The 24,439-nt window shown below is 36.8% G+C and overlaps 1 protein-coding gene across 1 annotated transcript; it reads right to left on the bottom strand.

Moving 5' to 3' along the window:
* Window positions 1-14,903: 14,903 nt before the first annotated feature.
* On the bottom strand, window positions 14,904-20,344 carry LOC134742947 (protein lethal(3)malignant blood neoplasm 1). The gene is made up of 4 exons (XM_063676168.1): window positions 20,189-20,344; window positions 17,281-17,412; window positions 15,036-16,768; window positions 14,904-14,949 (listed from the first exon to the last, which is right to left on the bottom strand). Exons 1-3 carry the CDS (start codon window positions 20,334-20,336, stop codon window positions 15,657-15,659), a joined length of 1,392 nt encoding a protein of 463 aa, XP_063532238.1. The 5' UTR covers window positions 20,337-20,344; the 3' UTR covers window positions 14,904-14,949; window positions 15,036-15,656.
* Between the last annotated feature and the right edge of the window lie 4,095 nt (window positions 20,345-24,439).

The following is a 24,439-nucleotide window of genomic DNA, read 5'->3' on the forward strand; positions in this document are numbered from 1 at the left end:
TGTCGGTTGTCACTGTTGTCAGTGACATGATGACACTGACACTGACAACAGTGACAACCGACAAGTCGGACGGTTTCATGACATTATGGATGGTATAGAAAGGATCGCAATCTCTTATGGCAGAATTGTTATAAAAGTGACCGCGTTAAGCTTTAAATAATAGTTCCTAATCTCTCCGGTGGCGCTAGTTAGGCTCTGGGACATGAGTATAACACGAACCATATAAGAGCCCTTATTCCCTGGAGCGTTCATCGATTTCACGAATTAACACTCAATAGATGGCGTTGACGCGCGGTACGCGAGCGCCGGCAACTATAACGCGTTTTGAACGCAGAGAAGAATAATCTTGATCGTTGTCGATTTCAATAGCAAGTAACATTATTTTTATTGTTATAGCCACTCTTTTATTTTATTTTATATGCATGGTAGTAATCATTTCAGTTTATTATGTTAAGAAAATATACATACTTGTACCCAGAGATGACCAGGGTGCCTAGCCAAGATGCCAACCGTTTAGGTATAGGTACTTATAGTTTACATTAAAACCAAATCTGCAGCTGGCCTCTGAAATGGGTAATAGAAACGCGATCCGTATGTCTTTCGCTTTCCAAATGACCAGGGTGCCTAGCCAAGATGCCAACGGTTAACGCTCCGTAGGAAATGAAACGTAACTGTCTCTGTCGCACTAATATTGAAGAGTGATAGAGAGAGATTACGCTATTGTTCGCTTCGGAACGAACGACTGGAATCTTGGCTAGGCACTCGGGTTTAGTACCTACAGTTTACGTTAAAACCACTTAAAACCAAATCTGTAGCTGGCCACTGAAATGGGTAATAGAAACGCGTTCCGTATGTGTTCTTACGATAGGGTAATCTCTCTCTCTCTATCACTCTTCCATATTAGTGCGACAGAGACGGTTGCGTTTCGTTCGCTACGGAGCGTAATCGGTTGGCATCTTGGCTAGGCACCCTGGTCATCTGCAAAGCGAAACACATACGGAACGCGTTTCTATTACCCATTACAGTGGCCAGCTATAGATTTTATTTTAATTTAAACTATAGGTACCTAAACCTGGGTGCCTAGCCAAGATGCCAGTCGTTCGTTCCACAGCGAACGATAGGGTAATTAATCTCTCTCTCTCTATCACTCTTCCATATTAGTGCGACAGGGACGGTTGCGTTTCGTTCGCTACGGAGCGTAATCGGTTGGCATCTTGGCTAGGCACCCTGGTCAGCTGCAAAGCGAAACACATACGGAACGTGTTTCTATTACCCATTACAGTGGCCAGCTATAGATTTTATTTTAATTTAAACTATAGGTACCTAAACCTGGGTGCCTAGCCAAGATGCCAGTCGTTCGTTCCGCAGCGAACGGTAGGGTAATCTCTCTCTATCACTCTTCCATATTAGTGCGACAGAGACGGTTGCGTTTCGTTCACTACGGAGCGTAAACAGTTGGCATCTTGGCTAGGCACCCTGGTCATCTGCAAAGCGAAACACATACGGAACGCGTTTCTATTACCCATTACAGTAGCCAGCTATAGATTTGGTTTTAATGTAAACTATATGTACCTAAACCTGGGTGCCTAGCCAAGATGCCAGTCGTTCGTTCCGCAGCGAACGATAGGGTAATCTCTCTCTATAACTCTTCCATATTAGTGCGACAGAGACGGTTGCGTTTCGTTCGCTACGGAGCGTAAACAGTTGGTATCTTGGCTGGACACCCTGGCCATCTGGCAAGGGTAAGACATACGGATCCCGTTTCTACTACCCATTCAGAGGCCAGCTACAGATTTGGTTTTAATATAAACTATGGGTACCTAAACGGTTGGCATTTTGGCTAGGCACCCTGGTCATCTGGAAAGAGAAAGACATAAGGAACGCGTTTCTACTACCCATCCAGAGGCCAGCTACAGATTTAGTTTTAATGTAAACTATAGATACCTAAACGGTTGGCATCTTGGCTAGGCACCCTGGTCATCTAGAAAGCGAAAGACACAAGGAACGCGTTTCTACGACCCATTTTAGAGGCCAGCTACAGATTTGGTTTTAATGTAAATTATATTCTAGGTACCTAAACGGTTGGCATCTTGGCTAGGCACCTTGGTCATCTGGAAAGGGAAAGACATACGGAACCCGGTTTTACTACCCATTCAGAGGCCAGCTACAGATTTGGTTTTAATGTAAATTATAGGTACCTAAACGGTTGGCATCTTGGCTAGGCACCCTGAACAGACCCGATCACCTAGGCGAAAAAATTTAATATTTGTGCTATAAAATGTACCTATGATTACATTGATCACCTAAGGATCAAGATTTTCTAATCGCAGTATACACCATTTCTCGGAACTAGCTCGCTGGTTTACGAACGCAACAAACGCCTGACGATCGAGCACAGGTCCGTCCCCTAAGCACGCCCGGCGGAGACTGAGCGCGGAGCGTCCGTGCAGCGTGATTTATACGTCTTTTAAAAATATTTAAATTTACGGCAAAATAGGTCCTATAGTTATGATTTTTTTTTATGGGTTCACATAAAGTTAAAGTTTGCTATAATATTATTTTGAGGGCAAAATATAAGTACAAATTGCGATAAAAAAATATTATGCGACCCTGTTTTCACCGAAAAAATGAAGAAAACTCGGAAGGTATTTTATCAATCTTTTTAAATGAATCTTTGATCTTTAATCATTTTAGCCCCTCGTACAAGATATGGTGAATTGAATTGTAATCATTCATGGACCAAATGATTCTTGTTTACTGCAAAATTGGCAACCGAAACGACACTTCTCACTGCAAATTTTGAAAAATACTCCCAGGAAAACTCATTTATTTTAGGTTTAAAAAGAGAAAATGCACCCTTTAACTATTTCAGCCGCTAGTTTAGGAAATGATTATTTAAGAACGTTAACAGTTTTTGAATAAATACTAATAGTTACGTCGTAATGTTGAATGAAAAAGGAAGCATTTTGCCAAATACGCTCGTTTGTAGGAATAAGGCCTCATAAGGCAACAAATAACCCGACCAAATTACGTAGGTTGTTTTTGGTAGTATTTCGGTGTATGGTGGCGCCGCCTAATTATTGTTTTTTGATGGACACTTTTCATAGATAGAGATTTGGCTCCTTTATACAGTCTCCATGCATGACATGTTCATGTCATGTCATTGCTTAAGCAAAGTGCAACTGATGTCTGATGTCATGTGTCTGTGAAGTATGTAAGAAGTATTTTCAGAAGCCACCAATTTATTAATGTAATGTTTGTTATTATTTTCATTTTACATATGAGTTCAACTTACTTTAAGTTAAATTAACTAACAATTATATTTTCTAGTTATTTAAAACCCATTTTTATTCTAAAATTAATTTAAATTATTGAATTAGATTAGAAACCACAGTACCCCCCAGCAAACTTGTATTGTGTTTTTGAATGATCTCTTCGGGCCTCTATACATTAAACAATTTGGCTCGCGAGTGTGGAGTAGTTCTACGAAATCGACTCCACACTCGCGTTCGCGGCTCCGCCCCGCGACTCGCGCACGAGTGTGGAGGGCGCTATACGTCTAAATTTCATAGAAGTTTGACGTTTAAAATAATACTTGCACTGCGTGTGCTATCAAAATCATTGCGGATTTGTTTTGGTTTGACTTCTAATTTGTTAAGGTTTGGTATAACTCGTGCGAAGCCGGGGCGGGTCGCTAGCGCTAGTTGTTCTAGAAATTAAGGGATAGTTTAGAAAATAAACATTTTTATTTTCGTATGTATAGGGTATTTGACTGTATTTAAAATAAATTATTTTACACCATGCCTGAAATAAAGCACCGAAAGATGAATAGAGAAACCTAGACAGCGGTTATTTTTAAACACAATTTATATTTTAGAACCCGTATAAAACTATAAAGAGTAGGTAATTTGATTGTGACGTTACATGCTAGTGTTTCATATAAATTCCAAAGTAGAAAAATCGTTTTGACAGTTCGAAAAAAGCATAGATCTGGGGGCACGGCCGTGCCCCCGCCAAGACGAGACAAAGGGCAAAAGGCAGTGCATATCTTTTCTCGGCACGTTTCGCCGTATTTTCGAACCCTCGTAGTTTCGGCTTGGACAATGCTAGAGCTGAAATTTTTTGTATACCATGTACTCAGTAGACTTATCAAAAACACCAAGTTTTATTAAGTTACCTATTATACATAAAATTTTATAGTACCTTAATTTTCACTGTCCGAAACACATGAAATTCGCGTCATAGAAAATACAGACTACTTCCTGAAGTCTTAGAATGCTGAAAATTGGCATGTAGAGATGGTTCGGTATGCAATCACGTATGGTGACCAGATTTCTGTGACTTTCGCCCTGCAACCCCTTAAAATGGGGATACCCTAAAAATACCCATAAACCTGGAAAAATTGGTTCCTGAAGTCCTAGAATCGTGAAATTTTGTGTGGTAGCAGTGATCGGAATGCTAATAAAAACGCAACGATAAAAAAAGGCTAAAAGTTTTCAAAGTACAGATTTGAACCAGGTTCACAAAAACCAGCCAGGTAGCGCCCTAAATCTGCCGTCTCAAGGAAAAAAACCATAACTGACAAAAAGTAAGTTTCGAGAAAAAGCCAAAAAACTTTGCGCTCCTGTTCAAATAGGTTAAATTCTAAGTACAAAGTTGAAACTTTTGTTAATGACAAAGTAATAGTGTAGAATTTTTATGCATTATAAATTATTCGATTATCTATTTATTTAAATAAGTTATTTAGAAAAAATAGTTACTACCTCGTAAAACAAATAGAATAAAAATATCTTTACTAAGATTAAATGACATAAGTGCGTACTTATGTTTTTTGTGTTAGTTTTGCACTACGATGTCTAAGAAATAAAAGCACAAGTACACAGTTGTGGTCATGTTACTAATCGATCTAGAAGCTGAAAAAGCACAATTGGGTACTTTGTGGTTTTTTTGCTTAGTTAAAGTAATCAAATTATGATTTATCCCGTTAAGGAATTCATAAAAATATGATGAGGAATCAAAATTATTTATTAAAAGAAAACAAATAAGATATTTTTAGAGATCTTTGAGTAATAATGTAATACAAAACTAAAATTAACCACAATTTGATTGCACTAAGTAATTACTAATTCTTTGAGATATCCTTAATAATCGCAACTCATAAAACAATTACGATCATCGCCAGGCTCAAATCCGAGTATCGTCGACTTACGAAAATTGCTTCCAGAATAAGAAAAAACCAAAAACATTAAGATGTCACACCAGTCATGCTCCCTATTACGAGTTTAGAAAAATTTTGTGGGGGAAATTGGAGGAGTTACGAGGAACAACTGAATTGTTATAATTACAAGTTATTATATGACATTTCGGAAGAAAAAAAGGTCTCTCTCTTGATAACAAAATTAAATAGTAACGTTTATGACACATTGCCATTAGGTGCTCCAAATATACCCAACCCAAATTTCGTATTCTAGACAAGCTAAGGGGCTTGATTAAATGTGCCAATTTTCATATGTGCAGGTTATATAAAGGTTTCAAGTTATGAAGGGGTCAAAAGTAGCTCGAAATGGTTCGTGTAATATTACACACGGTTGCTGCTTTTTCTTTTAACTTGGCTGGACACGCTGCCGCGTGTCTAGATGTTCCAACTAGACAGCTAGGCGTATCTAGAGAAAATAAAAAAAAGAGCTCTTTTGTATTTGAACCAGGCTGGGGTAGTTTTAAAAAGGCAAATATAACCCTGAAATTGAAACCAAATGCCAAGCCAAAATTTTTACCTGCAAAAATGTCCTTTTGTATTAAAATCTAAGGTTGAAACAGAATGCGGTACACCAATACACGTTAACACTTCTCATGTTTTTCAAAATAGGCAGGAGTTAATACGTTCGTACTGCGTCGTACTCGCAACCTCTTTCAAAGGAAAAAAACCGATCAAGCCGCGCGCGCCAAGTGAAATCTGTCTTTGAGGAGACCGAAGGGGGACTACCTACTAGCCCGATAAAGCATAACTGACAACAATGTTTAAGAAATAAACCACAAGTTCACTGTTTTTGAAACCGACACTAAGCAGAAAAAGCATAAGGAAGAGTCATACGAGACAGAAAAAACATAACGTGCAACTTATGTTTTTTTAGGTTCCAAGAGTTATGACTAATAATATTTTTTTACAAACAAAAATGAACATTTTTGTCAACTTAAGGGTTTTTTACATAGAAATTTTATGTAATACTAAACTATGGTTTTTCTTCTTATGAAATAGATGTTGGGCTTAAATTCAACACAAAAGGGAAAAAAACACAAGTCGTCACTTTAGTACTTTTCTGTCTATGAATATATACTTATGCTTTTTCTTTCTCAAAAAGGAACTAACTTTATCAAAATGGCGTGTAGTTATGCTTGTCTAAATCTTGACCTATTAGAGATAAAGAAATAACTGCTAGATAGAAAAATCACATTTTTCTTCCTGATTTCGAGGGTGTCAATAACTCAATTTCGCAAAAATTGTCACTTATGGTTTTTCTCCTTAAGGCGGCAGAAATATTGGCACTGTTTCTTGCACGAATTAATAAACTAATGAATATGAAATGACAGCTTTTTAGCGGCATACATTAATAGCAACTTTCCATTCCAATAGGGTTTTACCGGTTGACATTTTTAGAATGAATATCAACTGTAGGTAACATATACCACGGTCTAAAATAGAATGTCAAAGTTATGAAACATAAACTGTTCTTTAATTATTTCAAAATAGCTTGCCTAACACTAATCTAATACAGCTACTCAACACTGGATGGCGCCGTAATAAACTTTAAAAAATATATTAAAATCGCTTACTTATCACACGCGAGTGAAGGGCTAAACAAACCGGTATAAGTAAGCTCTCCGATTACGCTTATTTTGTTACGGAGCTTACGGTCAGGTTACACTGGTGGGTCCGAGATATCTACACGCCTACGAGTAGCCAGCTGTTGAGAACTCTGTCTGACACACCAGTGACGGCAGTGACATCCGAAAATAAAAGGTCATATGTGAATGTAAGCTTCCTATCATGATATGACTATTTACCGTTCGCAGTAGCATTTGAGAAGCGTAAGTTATTTGACATTGCGGAGCGTGCGACTTTCAATCCGGAGGTCGCGGGATCAAACCCCGGCTCGTACCAATGAGTTTTTCGAAACTTATGTACGAAATTATATTTATCAGTCGCGTTTCCGTGAAAGAAAACATCGTGAGGAAACGGGACTAATCCTAATAATGGCAATCGCTTTCGTAAAAATTTGTGCCTACGCTTATTACCTATTCTTGGAATTAGTTGCCAAGCGGACCCTAGGCTCCCATTAGCCGTGTCGTGGCTAAAAATGCCGAGATAACGCGGTGACGCGAGATGGTGAACTTTAAACACAAGAGAGGTTCTGTGAGCTGTAGAACCTCGCGAACATAGCCTAAATAAGTGTAGCCTATTAGAAAAAAACATAAAACTGTACTTTTTGTTTTCGGATCACAGTGCCATCAAACAGTTCCCAACGATTGGCAACTCGCGCCGTGTAGAGACCGCGTGCCGTGCGCCGTGGCGCGCCGCACCATAGTAACGCGGCCGTAAGATCCGTAACAATGTATGCATATTCGGAGAGCTATATACCAGTTTTTTTAACTCTTGACTCGCGTATGATAAGTGAGCGATTTTAATATTTTTTCAATAAATTCTGCTCACAAAATTTCGCCAAAAATAAGTTGAGTAATACATCTATCTTTGGTAATACGTACGAATTATACAGAAGAACAGCCGGAGAGCCGGAACGGCGCGCACTTCGCACTCGTTAAAATCAAATTTTAATTTAAAAAATACATGTCAAACTCAAATCGTCGCACTACAAAGCCGCGGTTTTCCAACAGCACCACGATAACACGTAGGTTTGTACCTACACACCAAGGTATCTAGATCCCTAGGTGAAATTTGGCTACTTATTCTCCATTAAGAATTAAATATCTAAATAGATAAAATATCTGCATTAGATGTTTGCATGTAGATAGAACACTGAAGAATGTATCAAAAAGAAAAAAATGCCTAATGATATCGAAACCGCTACTTCTTTAGGCGCTGATCTACAATGACTCCGTGATTTTGTATATTTTCCAAAAATGGAATATGTACTTAGTCGTAAACATGAACACAAAATTCACAAAAATCGATAGACTGAGCTGAATCGGAGAACGCTTCAGTAAGTCACAGTAACGCTTACTTCATTAAAAACAATTCCGATTATGGTAATAATGCTTTAAAATTTCTAGAAACTTACAATTTATAATACATAAAATTCCTGACTTATAATTTATATAGGCCCTACATATATAGCGCTAGCAATACGTAAGTTTTATAAAAATCTAATGTTAAAATATTTTAAATTATGCCTGTTTACATGATCCTGTATTATCGTAGATTCTATAAACGAATAATTGTCATTTCTAGCTGGTATATCAACTCTTACAAAAATGAATGAAATCCCACCAAAAACATTTCATGTAAAGTGTTGCCAAGACTAGGCGCATAAAGCTTTTACACTAAAAAGCTATCAGATCCCGTAGTAGGTACCAAGACTTACTCTGTAAGTCCTAACTTTATAAGCTCTAACTGTATAAAGCCAACATCTTGTTCAAACGTACAGTATGGCTTGGCCGTTTCGTTGCAGTCACATAAACATTCCCTCGGTGGACTTGTTGTACAAAGTAGTAACACAAGTCTTTCAAATTCTGAGTGTCAGTAAGGGATTGTCCAATTTGTCCATTTGACAGCAACGAAACGGCCAAGCGTACTGTACGTTTGACCAAGATGTTGGCTTTATACAGTTAGAGCTTATAAAGTTAGGACTTACAGAGTAAGTCTTGGTACCTACTACGGGATCTGATAGCTTTTTAGTGTAAAAGCTTTATGCGCCTAGTCTTGGCAACACTTTACATGAAATGTTTTTGGTGGGATCTATTATATTTCTATAGATGCGGCCTACCGCGTGCGCCCGTAAGGGATAGACATAGATGACGTCATAAACGCGGGGATACCATATTGGTAAAAAATACCCCAATATTTGATATCACGATGGGGCGATTACCCTGGAGGCAAAGTTAGCTTGTTTGACGGTATTAAAAAAATGTTAAATAAAATGTCAATGGGCCGTTCTTTTTAGGCGTATGAACAATGAAATACCTCCTATAATTCGCGCAGGTGGTACAAAACTAAACATGTTTAGTAAATAAAACGTAAAATAAAATGTATTATGGGTTTTAATTTAAAGAAATCACACCAATTAATGTACACCACATTTAATCTTCACAACATTTGTTTATATATTTTTTTGGAATTAGAAGTACTTACGAAAAAACTTCGAGGTCAAAATTACCCATAAAATGATGATATTTTCATCTGGTATCCCTAACATGATTGTTATGCAGCTAAATTAAGAAGAAGTTTAAAAATGGCTGACCTCAGACTCCTACCTACCTACGTAATTTGGGCGGATAATTTTACGAATGTTTTGTTAATTTGCGTAAATAATTGGGATATTTTTATTGAAATCGTTTGATTATACATTGCTTTGAGTGTAACGTAATTTTACGATGTTATTCTCACATATTGCGTTAAGAGGAAGGTGTAAAATACCGTACTTACGTGTGAAAGGTTATGATCTCATATTTTTGCTCAGAGCGGCTGTTACAGCCGATTACAGAACAATTCACCATTATTTTATCAAAGTTCAAGCATTCAAAACGCTAACCATCACTATATTTCATAAGAGAAAGCACAATTTTATACAAAACAACAATAATTAAACAAGCAACGAACAAACATGACATGTCACATACTTATTTGTTTGCCACAACCTCGGTTGTGGCAGCGGTGGAAAAGTGAAACTATGACAAGGACAAACAATAACAGCGCTTTCTCTGCTACTTCTACTGAAAGATACATAAGACTATCCCGTTCGGTCATTTTCCCCCACCCCTCATGACCGATCCAGTTACACTAGATTCATGGAAAAAAGAAATTGATTTGACTAGTAGTCAAATACCTTATTATTAAAAGCATAGCTATTGGTAGAAAACGTCGGGAAATCGCTCATTTCATGCCATGTAATATGTAGTGGTAAGCGGAAACGTGGCCAACGATAATCGCAAGCCAAATATTATAATTTGTAGCAAACAAATTTTGTCAGTAACAGTAGACTAAAAACTATATTCTGGCAACCCAGCTTTGTAAGCAGAAAAGGATAGCAGCAAAGAACAATGTAGGCGTGAAGTAGTGCTATATCATACAAATTTTGAATTTTGCGCTATTTTATACTGACAGCTGGCTTGCCAGAGTATATGCATACTCATCCCTCTTTTCGGGGTTATAACACAAGCATAAGAAAAAGACAGTATGAATGCACCACTAACAAGAGTAGAGTTAAACAAGTTAAGTTGGCAGCGATTTTGATAGCCCATACTATTTATAACGTTTAAATAACACTTGCACAGTCTAGACTATTCAAATCGCTGCCAACTTACTTAGCTGGGTCTAACTTTATGTACGACTAACAAGGAGTGCACAGTTGCTGTGGCCATATCGACATTATATTATACAATTTTAATTATACTTGAAAGGTTCTTAAACAATCTCGTTTATCTATACCGATAATGAACAGGAATAAAATAACACAACTCCACGAATTAATAAACTAGTGGATGTGAAATGACTCCTATTTAGTATGAAAACCAGTGTCGCTAAACTCACACATTCATAGCCACGTTAAAATACGTCACACACTTACAAAATTGCTCTGATTCGTAGCAACTTTCCATACCAAAAAGTTATTACCGGTGGACATTTCTCGAACGAATATCAACTGTAGGCTACATGAGTGACGGTTTAAAATATAATGTCAAAGCTATATGACATACGACTCTTTCATTATCTCATTCATCTCACAAAAGCTCGCTCAACGTTCACCTAATACAACTACTCAACACCAGATGGCGTTATTTTATATAATTTTAAAATCACTTACTTAACAGGCGAGAAAAGGGCTAAAAAACCAGTATAAGAAAGGTCTAATTACGCATGGTTTGTTACGGATCTCACGGTCACGTTACACTGGTGTTTTCGAGACCTCTACACGCCTGCGAGTAGCTAACCGTTGGAACTTCTTTCCATTCGACGATATAGGGAGGGGACAGTGTAATCGGAGTGTTTTATCGATATTTGTGTGTTCAGTTAGGTATTGATATTTCATTACCGTATGTTTTAACACATTTAGATGATACTTTATTTATGATTATAATATAGGTAGTGATAATCGTGATTGTATGAAAAATAATATGTAGTACAGTACAACAAATATCTAACTAGAAATTTGTTTCTTATTAATTGACCAACTAGGTTGTTAATGTGAACATTAAATATATCTTAAAGTCAAACAGATAAAATCATAGTTCTTTAAAGGTCTATTAACTCGGTATTGCTGTTATTTTGTGATCACAAATCTGCAATTACTTACATAGGTAAGTATTCGTCTTTAACAATATTTACTTGTAGCAGCATTTAAGGCCAATCTAGACGGGACAACCTGATTAAATTGTCAAATTAATTGTATGGTGTGAAAGCATACATGAAACTGGCTCATCGATCCCACTTGATTTGATTGTAAGATTGTGACCTATCAAATCAGGAAGGGGGGCGGCAAAATTCCAATATTTCACGCTAGTTTGCGTGGTACGGAACACTTTTTATTAATTAAGTGAGCCCGAATGTCACTAATAATTACTAAATTAGTAACTAAGTTTTAGGCGTGTGGACGCTAGATGAGATGTATGGCAATTTTATCCCCAGAAATCTTTCTCTAAGAAATGCTCCTAGCAAATGGTGCTATATTTTTGCGGAAACTAATTTTCTTGCCCAGTAGCATTGACCCATTTATTTTTAATATCGGCATCTTGTGGTAACCTACAATAATTAATAATAAAGAAATAGAAAATATAAAACGTTTATTCATGGCACATTGCATGCATTGTACGCATAAGTGCATTAAGTACCTAGTCTAATTATATTAACGATGAAAATATGATGGGTGTAAAAAACAAAAACGTATGTAAAGGAATACGAAGGTTTGAAAGGTTGCCATGAAATGACCCCGACTTAACTTAGTGCTTGATGACCAGAGCTGCCATATTTACTAAGACATTGATTATCCCAAATAATAATTAGAAACGTGTCTAAAATAATAATTTATTACCGAACTACCAAACATCAAACTTGAAATATCGTAACTTTAACTTTATCGATATAAATATCGACATTGCGCAGCATCTGAGTAGCGAAGTTATTTGACATTTAGGATAGCGAATATTCCAGATAAACGTAAAGAATAGTGACAAAGGATTGTGAACTCTAAGTTCTAACTGATAAAATATAGATTTACTTAACGAACATTCGTAAATAATGCAATAGAAACAGATTTTTCGTATTTATCGGATTATATTTAAATAAATAACCACCGGTGATAGGAAATACCTCCACGTGAAAGATTTTTTAAACCGCTGTGATTTCTGCAGCTTAATACTGCACAATACGGCATTTTAAATTTAATTATCAATTTTTGTTAGACGAGCGTACGTACGACGTGAATGTCATTCGAGCATGAAGTTTACACAACAACTGAGCATAGTCTGTGCATAAAGTGAGTCGGTCGCTACTAACTGTCGGATAGACGGGAACGCCCACTTGCCATCTCCATCCTACTCCGTGCACAACTCCAAGCAAGGTCGTTTTTCGGTCCGCCCGTCTGTAATGCTTTAACGCAGATCGTTTGTAGAGGCCTTGAATAACGTAACGCTCAAATCAACCAATCGGAGCAAACTTGAATCTTGATTTTCATTTTTCAGTTGTTTTTAATGGCGGAATGCAAGTTTCCTTTGCGTGAAATACTTGGATTTTAAATTTAATAGTGATTAAAACAAGCAAATTCGTTTATAAAACAAGACCTGTAATATAATGTGTGTGTTACGAATTGAAGAAATACGCCGGGCCCGGTTAGACCGTTTAAATTTGTGTGTACTTATTCAAGTTCTACATGCACAGCCGCCGCCGCGCACCGCCAACTATCAATAAAGGTAAGTACTAAGTATATTTATTTTTCCTTGTTTTAAAGAGGGCGAATAGCGGGGTGGAATTGAGATAATAGGGTATTTGACAACATTATAAATATATAACGAATTGCTGTCATCCTGAAAGATAATAAACTAATAAAGTATATTTCACTATATTTGAATGTAAATTATGTTTAGTTTTTGGAAAATCAACGAAAGAAAATTTAATATTTTTTGAAATTTCATCAGGGACGTGAACGCTCTGTGACTGGTCAACGCTCGGATGACGTCACACGCGGGTAAACATTCTTGATTGACTTGAGTGTTTTAACTGTTTTATTTGTATTTAGTTAATTTTAGTTATTGTTCCAGTTTTCTGATATATTCCGATTTATCCGTATATCTAGTAGCACAATATTCATAAGAATCTCAAAATGGAGCCTAAATATGTGAAAGCTGATAGCGGCAACCTACCAGACATAGACGCATCAAAGGTTGCACTTTTCTTTAAAGATAATCCGGATTACTATGCTGCGGAACTTAGAAATGTAAAAACAGCTATGTGAGTATACGTAGAAATTGTTTATTTACGAACATTTCGATTTCGATGATACGAATACGACGACGATATATATATATATAGAATACGATGACGAGAATAGTATCTCCATACTGCACTTTAGTTTGAAAGAAAAAGTATGCTACTAACTACCTACTAATGCTGAAAGAGCTATGTTATGAGGTTATGTAGTAATACATTAAATACCTAGATCTTGTTTCGTTAAATACAACAAAATCCGCTGCTTTAACTACCATATTTATTTACAGTTAAATATTATTAACATCGAAGTGGTCTTCACACATAAAAACATTTGTATGCGCTAAAATGCTCTTTGGGTCTCTTCGCGCTAGTTTTAACCACATTTTTCTTTTTTGGGATTCGTTGGAACGGAAACAAACAATTTATCTGGATTTTTTATAGTCGTACTTGAACATTGCGGCACTATACACCATTTATATACCATTTTACAGTGAAATAATCAATTCAATGCACATAAACCATAAGATTTACTAAGGTCATTGACTGAGTGTACTCGCGTGTGACGTCACACGTGTCACGTGATTAGCCCCTTTGCAAAAACAGCGTTTAAGGCGCGTTCAAAATAAATAAACTTTAACATTGTTTTTTTATATTTAATACAGGAAATTTCACGGAAATATCAATGTAGTGTAATTATTAAGTCATAAACAATCAATTAAAACCATTTTCTAAAATTAGTCAAATAGCCTATTAATGAACTGCCTGATAATTTGTGTGCATATGCTCAAATTAAATGATTGCCATGAGACTTTATCCAGGCGCTATACTTACTTTAGCTGCTGTTACTAAGTCCACGCAGACGAAATCGCGGGCAAAAGGCAGGGGCAGGGTATATCCTGTCTTCACTCTTCCGAGACTCGCGAACCACGTGACAAAAGCTACGTCATCATGCTGTTCACAGGTTAATGATGACGTAGGTTTGTGTCAGTAACGTGGTTCGCGAGTCTCTGATCGCGCTCGGCGTGGTTCGTGGATCGCTGGATCGATTTTGCGAATAGGGAGTAAGATTAGAGCCGTTAGAGGATTCGTTGTTTAAAGACGGTAATGTGACAAAAACAACAACATTAAGATAAAAATGTTTTATGATAAACTTTATTAGCTATTTATGCAACGAGTCGGAAATCATCTTTACGCACGTGTATCATACAATGTTTTACTATGCATTGTGCGAATAAATAATAAAAACATATCATGGCAAATAAGTTTAATTATTAAAAAATTGAAAACAAAAAGCACTAGTGCGGAAAAGTGCTCTTTTCCGCACTAGTGCGAGAAAGTAGCACCATATGTACTGAAAAAAAAAATTGAAAACAAAAAGCACTAGTGCGGAAAAGTAGTACTTTCCGCATTATATTGTGCGAGTAAAAAAAAACATCATGGCAAATAAGTTTAATTATTAAAAGGAGTGTTTTAAATCGACACGAGTTGCAAATTACCTATTCGCACGTGTATCGTACAACGTTTTCCAATACATATGGCCCTTTAAACTTTCGACATATGCACGAAAAGCGCTCTTTTCCGCACTAGTGCGAGAAAGTAGCACCATATGTACTGTAAAAAAAAAAATTGAAAACAAAAAGCACTAGTGCGGAAAAGTAGTACTTTCCGCATGATATGGCTCCGTAGGAAACGCACTTTTCGAGCACATGATGCATTGTCAAATAAATTATAATAATATGCAATGCTTCACTAAATTATACTATAGGTTAGTAGGTGGGTACTTTCACTCCTATCAACTCCTATGTAGTATAAAGAAATTCGTCTTCTGTACGGCAGTTCTCTTGGCAGTGTTTAGTTCAGTTGCTATTAACTTATCTATTTAAGTATAATGTTTTATTACCTACTTGATAACATTAAAATCTAAAAATATGTACCCTAATTATAATACTAATATGGTAAGTTAGTATTTCAACTAAATATAAATACATATAAAACTAGGTTTCTACCGAGTTTTTGAGTCAACTGGATAGTAAAGCCATTTGAATTCGTAACCTTTAAGACCATATTTTTCATCTTTTTCGGTTTCTGGTTTAGGAACTTCTTCCGATAGAAGGTCTAGAACTTCTTGGGTTATCTTGGGGCGAAATCCATTTTCGTCGGCCACGTAGTCTACCCTCGTCCTTACTCCGTTCCTGCCGGTAACATAATAGTAACCTTTCTTAGCACCGTTAGTGTAGCCTTCCTCGTGGTGACCGTGAAAACCGACCGTGTAATTAAACGTGTATAAAAGAGTGGTCATGTCATCTTTTGTCAATCCGGTTGGCAGACCTTCTCTTTCACCAGGAGCTATGTGATTTACATCTGTGTTTTTATCAACGATTTGCATTTGGGCTGAAATCAGCTGTGGTTTACTAAGACCTTGAGGACCAATTTGGTTATTCTGGGCTCCAGGTGTTTCGCCAAATCGCGACTCGATTTGCTTTGGTTCTCTCTCTCCAGATGGAGGTAAAAGGTTTTTTTCCGGAGTTTCAGGGAAGTTGCCTGATGGCGCATTTTGTCCAGATTGTCCTGGTTGTGGGTAGTTTTGTCCTTCTTGAGGATAGTTCTGTCCTGGCTGCGGGTAATTAGGTCCGGCTTGTGGTCCTTGCCCTTGCGGATTATAACTATTAGGACCCTGTTGGGGTGAGCCTGGCCCCTGAGGATAGTTTGTCTGGGAATCTTGTCCACTCTGTGGGTAGTTAGGTCCACCTGCTGCGCCTTGTTGAGGGTAGTTGGGAGCGGCTGCCCCGACGCCTCCTTGAGCTGGAAGGTTCTGTTGACCTTGTGGGAAGTTTTGATAGTCATCGACTGCCAGAGGATACTTCGGTGGGGTGGCGGGGTTTGTACCCAGGACAGAAGACGGCAGAGGATCTCGAGAAACTACCGCTACGTCTGTTAATTTTGGCGCTTGCGTTGTGGTTGTAGGCAAGCTGCAGTGCGAGCAGGACCTAGAGGGCTGATTTGGTTTCGGCTGCTGGGGAGCAGGGCCTTGGGTTATTGGCGCTTGTTGCGATGGCGATGGAGGGAAAGGTAAAGAGTTGCCTTTCCTAGATGATACTTCAGGTGACGTTGGATCTGAAAATTAATCAGTCTCCATTTTATTTTTGTGTGGTTACTGGTGTATGACAGTATTCATGTTCCGTTTTTATCGTAAGTTATTCGCTTCTAACATTAAGTTATAATGGCTACAATCACGATGATTTTGCGTAGATATTAGTAATGTTCACGTTAAAAGGCGTGGCAATCTATAAAAAAACTCCTCAACTAGCTTGACGAACTCGTAATCAGGTTTATCAAATCAAATCATCTTAGCAACATCTTCATCTTGCCTTGTAGAGTTCGGCCAAATAATTAACAATTTGCGTATAACTCGATTCTGTAACCTTTTCGCCGCCACAGACTACTATACATGACGACGCGGTCGACGCGTACAGTTCAGAATGTAACCTTCATTCTGCCCAATAAGGTTTATATCTATGATAACAATGGAATCTGAACTCAAAACTCATTACAAATCGACGATTAACGATAACCTGATAACGATTGCAGCCTTAACGATATTAATTAACGAATACTGCGCAACTTACATGGTTTGACTCGAATGTTCTTCATGGATAGGATCTTGAAGTTTCCATTTTCGTCGGTAGCGTAGACAGTTACATGGTAAACTCCGTCGGCCGTGATGAAACCGAATTCGCCCATGATGATACCATTCTCGTCTGTTAACAAACGTGTATTATGACGTGTATATTTATGATTATCGCAGAATTGTTTGTTTGAAGTGCCTTCAGACCGATAACTTATAAATCAATATTTGTTCACGACGACTAGACTCGACCATTTTGACGGTGACTTGGCTAGGTAGACCAGACTTCATGCCAGCCTACGTTTTAAAACGTAATTGATTAACGGTAGCATTACACTTAACAAGTCGACAAAAATTTACATCAATCATCATGATAGTATATTCACCTTATATATTCCTTAATACCTACTTGGTCTAAACTTAACTAAATTTAAGTCTCTTTCGAACGATTTCATTTTCAAAACAATGTTTTTTCGTGAGCTAGATCGCTAGAACTACTTATTTAATTTCACACGTGTGATTTGCATCTTCGAAACAAAAACAGCTGAGTAAATTTGCACACTCGATGAAACATAATTTAACAATAAATTAAGATAATAATATAATTTTTACAACGAGTTGTATATAGTATATAGGTATTAAGAGGCAATCAATTAACATAATGTCGGAAGTGGTAAGTTTTTTACTTGTTTTTATATGGCCAAATTGTCCTTTTATTAAATTATAAAACTAGCTCATTGTCTTACTGCGGACGCTAGACAAAACGATTTGCTAATGTCTAAAATACAATATATTTATGACATAATCATGGTAATGTTATAATTGTCGACCGGTTTTGGAGTCGACTGGTCTCATGTTAATATAATTTTCTTTACACATCTGGTGAATGGTCTGACAATTTAATTAAAACCAAAGAGGAGATAATACTGCGGTACTGTCATAGCAAATTTTGTAACCACAGTAAATTCACTGCCATCTATCGACACACTTTAAAACTAAAAATGTAGATTTATAAAAGTACGATAAAATGTATTAAAAAAAAAAAAAAAAAGATAAAAGACATTTATTCGTGACGATCACAACACAAGTACGAACATGTACAGACAACAACAGCAAGAAAAGAAGAGATCATCAAGTGTGCATCACGAAAATGCACTAATTAATTCTTATTAGAATATGGATAAAAAAAAATTATTAGCATTAATTATTTTTGTATGATTTTGACCCATTTCTTTCACTGATATGCGTTAAAATTGTTAAATAACAAACGAAACTGTCAACGCCCTCTATACGAGAATAGGCCAAAGGTAGTGGCGCCATCTGATCGAGAATCAAATTTTCGTGATTTTCCTTAGACTGTATAACGTTATAGATTATGCCTCCCCAATCAGGATTACTTATTTGGATGGACAGTTTAATGTTATTGTCACTATTATCCTTAGTTATTAGGTAATTTTAATGCTAAAATAAGTTTTTGGCAAAAAATTCATTTTTGGTACAAGCTTTTATCGCTGACTGTATTTTTCTTTCCACAGGCAACTAATACTCATCGAGTTAATTCTAAAAACCCCAAATACAACTAGGTTGCGTTGCGTTATTTTATCACAGAGTTCCTATGACCACCTGTCTCCATCATCAGATCAGCTCAATGGTACCATAATATTGCATTGTCACCCGACTTACATATGTATGAAAATTTTCAGCTTAATTTGAAGTCAAATTTAACTTGCAAGGTTTGACTCGTATAAGAATAGATAAGGTCATGTGGGGTAAGCCAAACATAGTTTATTTTGCTCAGGGCAAGAGAAACAGTATGAGGATTCCCTACAAGTGTTATTCTTGTCCCGGTGTCTCTTACCCACCTGTCTGACGCCTCGGTGCTGTAAGGCGAGGCCATGGGAATGCCAGTGCACTCTACCATGACCCCGCAGCGAACGGCTGTTAAGCCCCTTCTCTGGAGGAAAACTCCAATCATCCATTCGGGGCGGGGGGGGGGGGGGCATCCTAGAATGCCCCTCACCATGAGGACTTAGATTCTGTCAGGTGACAGTCGTCCCCGTGACTGCCACCCAGAGGTCCCCGTTATGGCGGCAGGCGGCGGTCATGGGCGACCCGCCTCCGCCTAGCTCGTTTGCGCCGCAACGGGTGAGCTTCCGCATCCTCCTCCCGGTGTCTCTTGTGCTCTTACCCCATCTAACCTTACATACTTACGTTGCAAGTTAAATAAAAGTTTTATCGTTTTTCTTACTAGTCTTACACCAAATTTAAAAAGAGTATGTCGCACCTTTGGAATATTTATGAAATTACAACAGTCTGTTGAGAATGTGTGGTTCGCCTTTCACGTCACTAAATAATACCGAACTATAGGCACGCTAATGAATGTTGTAATATAAAGAACTTAAATGCGTATTTCTGTCCAATGCTGTTCAGACGTTTTTGCATAGTTAAATAACAAATACATATGAAATGAAAGCTTTACTATTCAGAACACTTAATTCTATTACCCAGCCTATCATTATACCTACTGCCTTGTTTGCCTACTTATTATTTAACCTTTTCACTTGATAAAAAGTCAGTACATTATAGTTATTTATGATACAAGTGCGAAAAAAAGGAAATTCGTAACGAATGGCGAGTTGCGAATTAACTACTCGCACGTATATTGTACAACGTTTTAAATTTTCGACGTAGTTACGTAATGCTTATTATAGCACATGGTGTCGTAATGGAGCACCAGATGTACAGTAAAAAGTATATTTCGTGCTCCACACGCCATGACTTAATATGTTATACGGACAATTTTTGACATGGCGTTGATGACACTTTATTACTTACTTCATTGACGTGGCGGCGCGGCTAAAAGGTTAAATAATAATATATGTCATCAATATAAATAACTGATGTGTTACCTTTCTTCTCATGTCGGTGTTGTTCCCCATCGATATTAAACCCGAACTCGTATGGTCGGTTCTCGTCCGTGTACTTGTCGGCGCCCTGAGCCTCAAGATACCAGGTCATGATGGTCGCCAGGACAAACAGCCTCCTTATGCGAACCATCTGAAAAAGAAAATCATGGATTAATGCTAAGTAAATAAGTAATAAACTATTAATAGTAATTTAACTTATTTTTATAACAATGTGACATTTTGTTAGGTACATACATAAAATTATAATCAAACAACAGAAAAAGGCTAATCCGTTTTATACAAACCTAGTCATATCAACAAATTAAGTAAGAAAATGTACCTACACACGGTGGCTCAAAGATAAGTGCATTTCCGTTGCCAGGGAGGTTTTGGGATTATACTGAGCAACTTTTACTATGGGACCAACCCCGAAATCGCGAAAAAAAAAATTTGGCTGTTTCATACATTTTGGCTGGTCCTTTTTCTATGGGAGGGTCAATTTTTTTTCCACATTCATTACATAATTTATTTTACTATTTATTTATGGAAGTGGCCTTGAAAAAAAGTGTTGCAGATCCTCATCTCACGATGTCTAATTTTATGGATCAAGACACAGGTTGTTGTAACTACACTATTATCTATGACATAGTTTTGTTCGATCACTTTACTTCCAGAAAAGACATCTGAAAAAACAAGCTCAGTGTATAGACCCCGAAATCGCGAAAAAAAATTTGGCTGGTTCTTTTCATACATTTTGGCAGGTCCATTTTCTATGGGAGGGTCAATTTTTTTTTTCACGATTTTGTGGTTGGTCCCATAGTAAAAGTTGGTCAGTATAATATGGTATAATCCCAAAACCTCCCCGGCAACGGGAATGAACTTATTTTTTAGACAAGCTGTATATTAATAATAGTTTACAAAACATTTTGCAATAATGAAATGTCAAATATGATATTAATAGACGTACCTACACCTACTTCGTCAAAGTCAAGGCAAATGGCGTAACGTCGTAATACTTAAACAATAGGTAGTGTAGTGTATTATTTCACGTTTCGTTCAAAATTTAAAAGAATGAAAAAAAATCATGTGCATAATTAAAGTACTATTCTACACTGTGCTTCTTTTGTCAGGTGTCTTTTTTGGGACTAAAGTGGTCGAACAAAACTATGTCGCAGATAATAGTGTATTAGTTACAACTGTGTCTTGATCCATAAAATTAGACATCGTGAGATGAGGATCTGTAACACTTTTTTTTTCAAGGCCATTTCCATAAATAAAGAGTAAAATAAATGATGTAATACGTAAATCGGATTTATGATGTTCATAAATAAACTGATAATTTATCATCTAACTTTAAAAGTCATACGACGGTTTATGAAAAATGTGAGTCAAGACAGCAGATTTATGCATAATACATATTTACGAGTATATATATTAGTGCATAATGTTTGACTTTGCGTTAAGTACTTCAAATTAATTTACGAATAAATTTAGATTTTGAGGCTGCTTATTGACATATCTATAAAGTTGTGGACACCTACCCGGATATTTGTTCAGATACGATTCGCTAAAACATCGATTTATAAAATTGACCGAATGCGTAAGCGATTGGCACTGAACCAAGTAAGTATTCATTAAATATTATTTACTAATTTTTTTACTATTCCATCTGCCTTCACAAGACTCTTAAAGCAGATTTAATGGCTCTTAATAATGCGAAGTCTTGAAGTAGTTACTCATTTTACAAATCTCTAGCGGCCCAGCATAATAGAAAAACCGGCCAAGTGCGAGTCGGACTCGCGCACCGAGGGTTCCGTACTTTTTAGTATTTGTTGTTATAGCGGCAACAGAAATACATCATCTGTGAAAATTTCAACTGTCTAGCTATCACGGTTCATGAGATACAGGCCTGGTGACAGACAGACAGACGGACAGACGGACAGCGGAGTCTTAGTAATAGGGTCCTGTTTTTACCCTTTGGGTACGGAACCCTAAAAACCAGCCAAGTGCGAGTCGGACTCGCGCACCGAGGGTTCCGTACTTTTTAGTATTGTTTCATTTTAATTGTGGTTACTCATAGAGTACGTCTGAATGTCTGCCAAATTAAACCAGTTTGACAGTACTGGCTTCCCTCGAATGCGGCTGACCCATTTTATGTTGTTATAGCGGCAACAGAAATACATCATCTGTGAAAATTTTAACTGTCTAGCTATCACGGTTCATGAGATATAGCCTGGTGACAGACAGACAGACAGACGGACAGACGGACGGACAGACGGACAGCGGAGTCTTAGTAATAGTGTCCCGTTTTTACACTTTGGGTACGGAACCCTAAAAAAGGCAACATACTAGTCAAATTTAATCACTGATACGTATTTAGAAAATATAATTGAATTTGTTTTGTTTTAAAATCGAACGAAATAAAATAAAAGCAACACTGTTCCATTAAAGGCCACTTGCACCATCCCACGGTTAAACCTGGAGATACCATGCTTACCAGTTCAATTTGACCCTGGATTAACGGTATAACCAGTTGACCCCGGGTTAGTGGGATGGTGAAAGTGGCGCTTAGAGGTAAAAAGTCAATAAATACAGATGCAATCCTTTGCCATCGTATTTTCTCGGAAACGATTGATTTGATTTTTCATGATGCTTCAGTCAACGTCCCAGTACTTTTTGTATTGAGACTGACTGAAATAGCAAGACCTGTTCTTACGTTTCCATGAAAATACGATGGTAAAGGATTATTCGCTGCATCTGAATCTGAAGTCTGAACATTCATGAACTAAACTTACTCTATCTAATCTAAGTAAATTTCGAATACAATTGCTAAAACTGTATTGTTAAGTATAAATTGTATCAACTTTGTTTGGAGAAAGGATCGTTTTATTTAGTACTCATTTCTTACTTACAAACAAAACTATGATTGCAGTCAGTTTATACGAGTAAGAATTTTTATTGAAAAATCCTGGCAGTTCTGATTGATCGTCGGATCAGAAAAGTTTTTTTGTCAAGCTCCGGCCTTCGACAGCAAAATTTGTCATTTATGAGTTGGGTTTAAGTGCTCTTGTAATAAACACTTATAGTTACTTTGTTAGAACGAGGTTCAAGGCAGGTGTTTAATAAGTTTTGCAAATAACAAATCGTTTTTATATATGAATCTAAGGCTATAAGTTCTTGCTTTAATACGTCAGCCTAATTGATTTTAAAGGTTTTACACATTTGCGGCCTTGGACATGATTACAATAACAATTTAACGATGCTTTATCAATAAGTTTATAGTAGTTTATACTCGTAGTCTTATAATGATTGAAAATCAATACGTTGTATTAAATATCTATTCAAATCTATTTTTATGGTAGGCCTCACATAATACTTCCGTGATTCTTCTCACTTGATGGTCTCATCGGATGATCAGCGCAGCGCTGGAAGCCACCAGCAACATGCTGAGATGAGGCCATTTCGTGGCACTTTATTCTTATTCTAGGTTTTATTTTAATATGTAAATTCTCGTTTGTTTGTGCTTACGAATAAATTTTATTCTATTCTATTCTAATAAGCGTTGATATGAGGTTAATTTATAATACTTAACTAACAGGCCGACTCGAACGTAGGTAAATTGGTACGTAGGTAGCCAAATCGAAATTATATGTAAATGATGTCATTGAGTTGTCGTGCGTCTCGCTTGCGCCAATACATGTACGAACAAGTACGAGCGAAATGCACGATAACTCAATGACATCGTTTAGATATCATTCTGATGTCAGTGTACGTTCGAATTGGCCTGTAAACAAATTATTGCGTTTCTTTTTTACTAATTTAATACATATAAAGGTTCCGCATTACGCATAGTTACTTTTGGTTTTATTTATGCTTTAATTAAAAAGTCGTAAGTTTAAAGTTTATCGCCTATATAATATAAAAGAAAATAAATCTCTCCATGGCGAGGCTGACGATAATTTGAATTGCGAATTATAATATTTATAATATTAAAAGGTTACAAAAAACCAGAAGGTGGCTTGTTAGTGACTGTGTCAATGTGGTTATTATTATTAGCTACTAACTACCAATATATAGCACCTGCTATTCCGGTTTTAATCAATTTAAAACGCAAAATTTACGCTCCAAGTCACGCAAACATTCCCAACGAACTCAGTAGACATTTTTTTTGAATATTTAGATATCTTACTTCATTCTTCATATATTTTAGCATTATGTAAATAAATATCAAACATACATATGAATGGATTTAAT

Source organism: Cydia strobilella, chromosome 7 (assembly GCF_947568885.1).
Source record: "Cydia strobilella chromosome 7, ilCydStro3.1, whole genome shotgun sequence".
In the NCBI taxonomy this organism is placed as follows: domain Eukaryota; kingdom Metazoa; phylum Arthropoda; class Insecta; order Lepidoptera; family Tortricidae; genus Cydia; species Cydia strobilella.

Bases quoted from the DNA above. Each gene is read 5' to 3' on its own strand.
- LOC134742947 (XM_063676168.1), bottom strand. From the start codon at position 20,336: ATGGTTCGCATAAGGAGGCTGTTTGTCCTGGCGACCATCATGACCTGG. The intron at 17,413-20,188 runs GTAACACATCAG...GTTTGTTAACAG, and splicing joins ACACCGACATGAGAAGAAAG to ACGAGAATGGTATCATCATG. The intron at 16,769-17,280 runs GTAAGTTGCGCA...ATTAATTTTCAG, and splicing joins GAACATTCGAGTCAAACCAT to ATCCAACGTCACCTGAAGTA.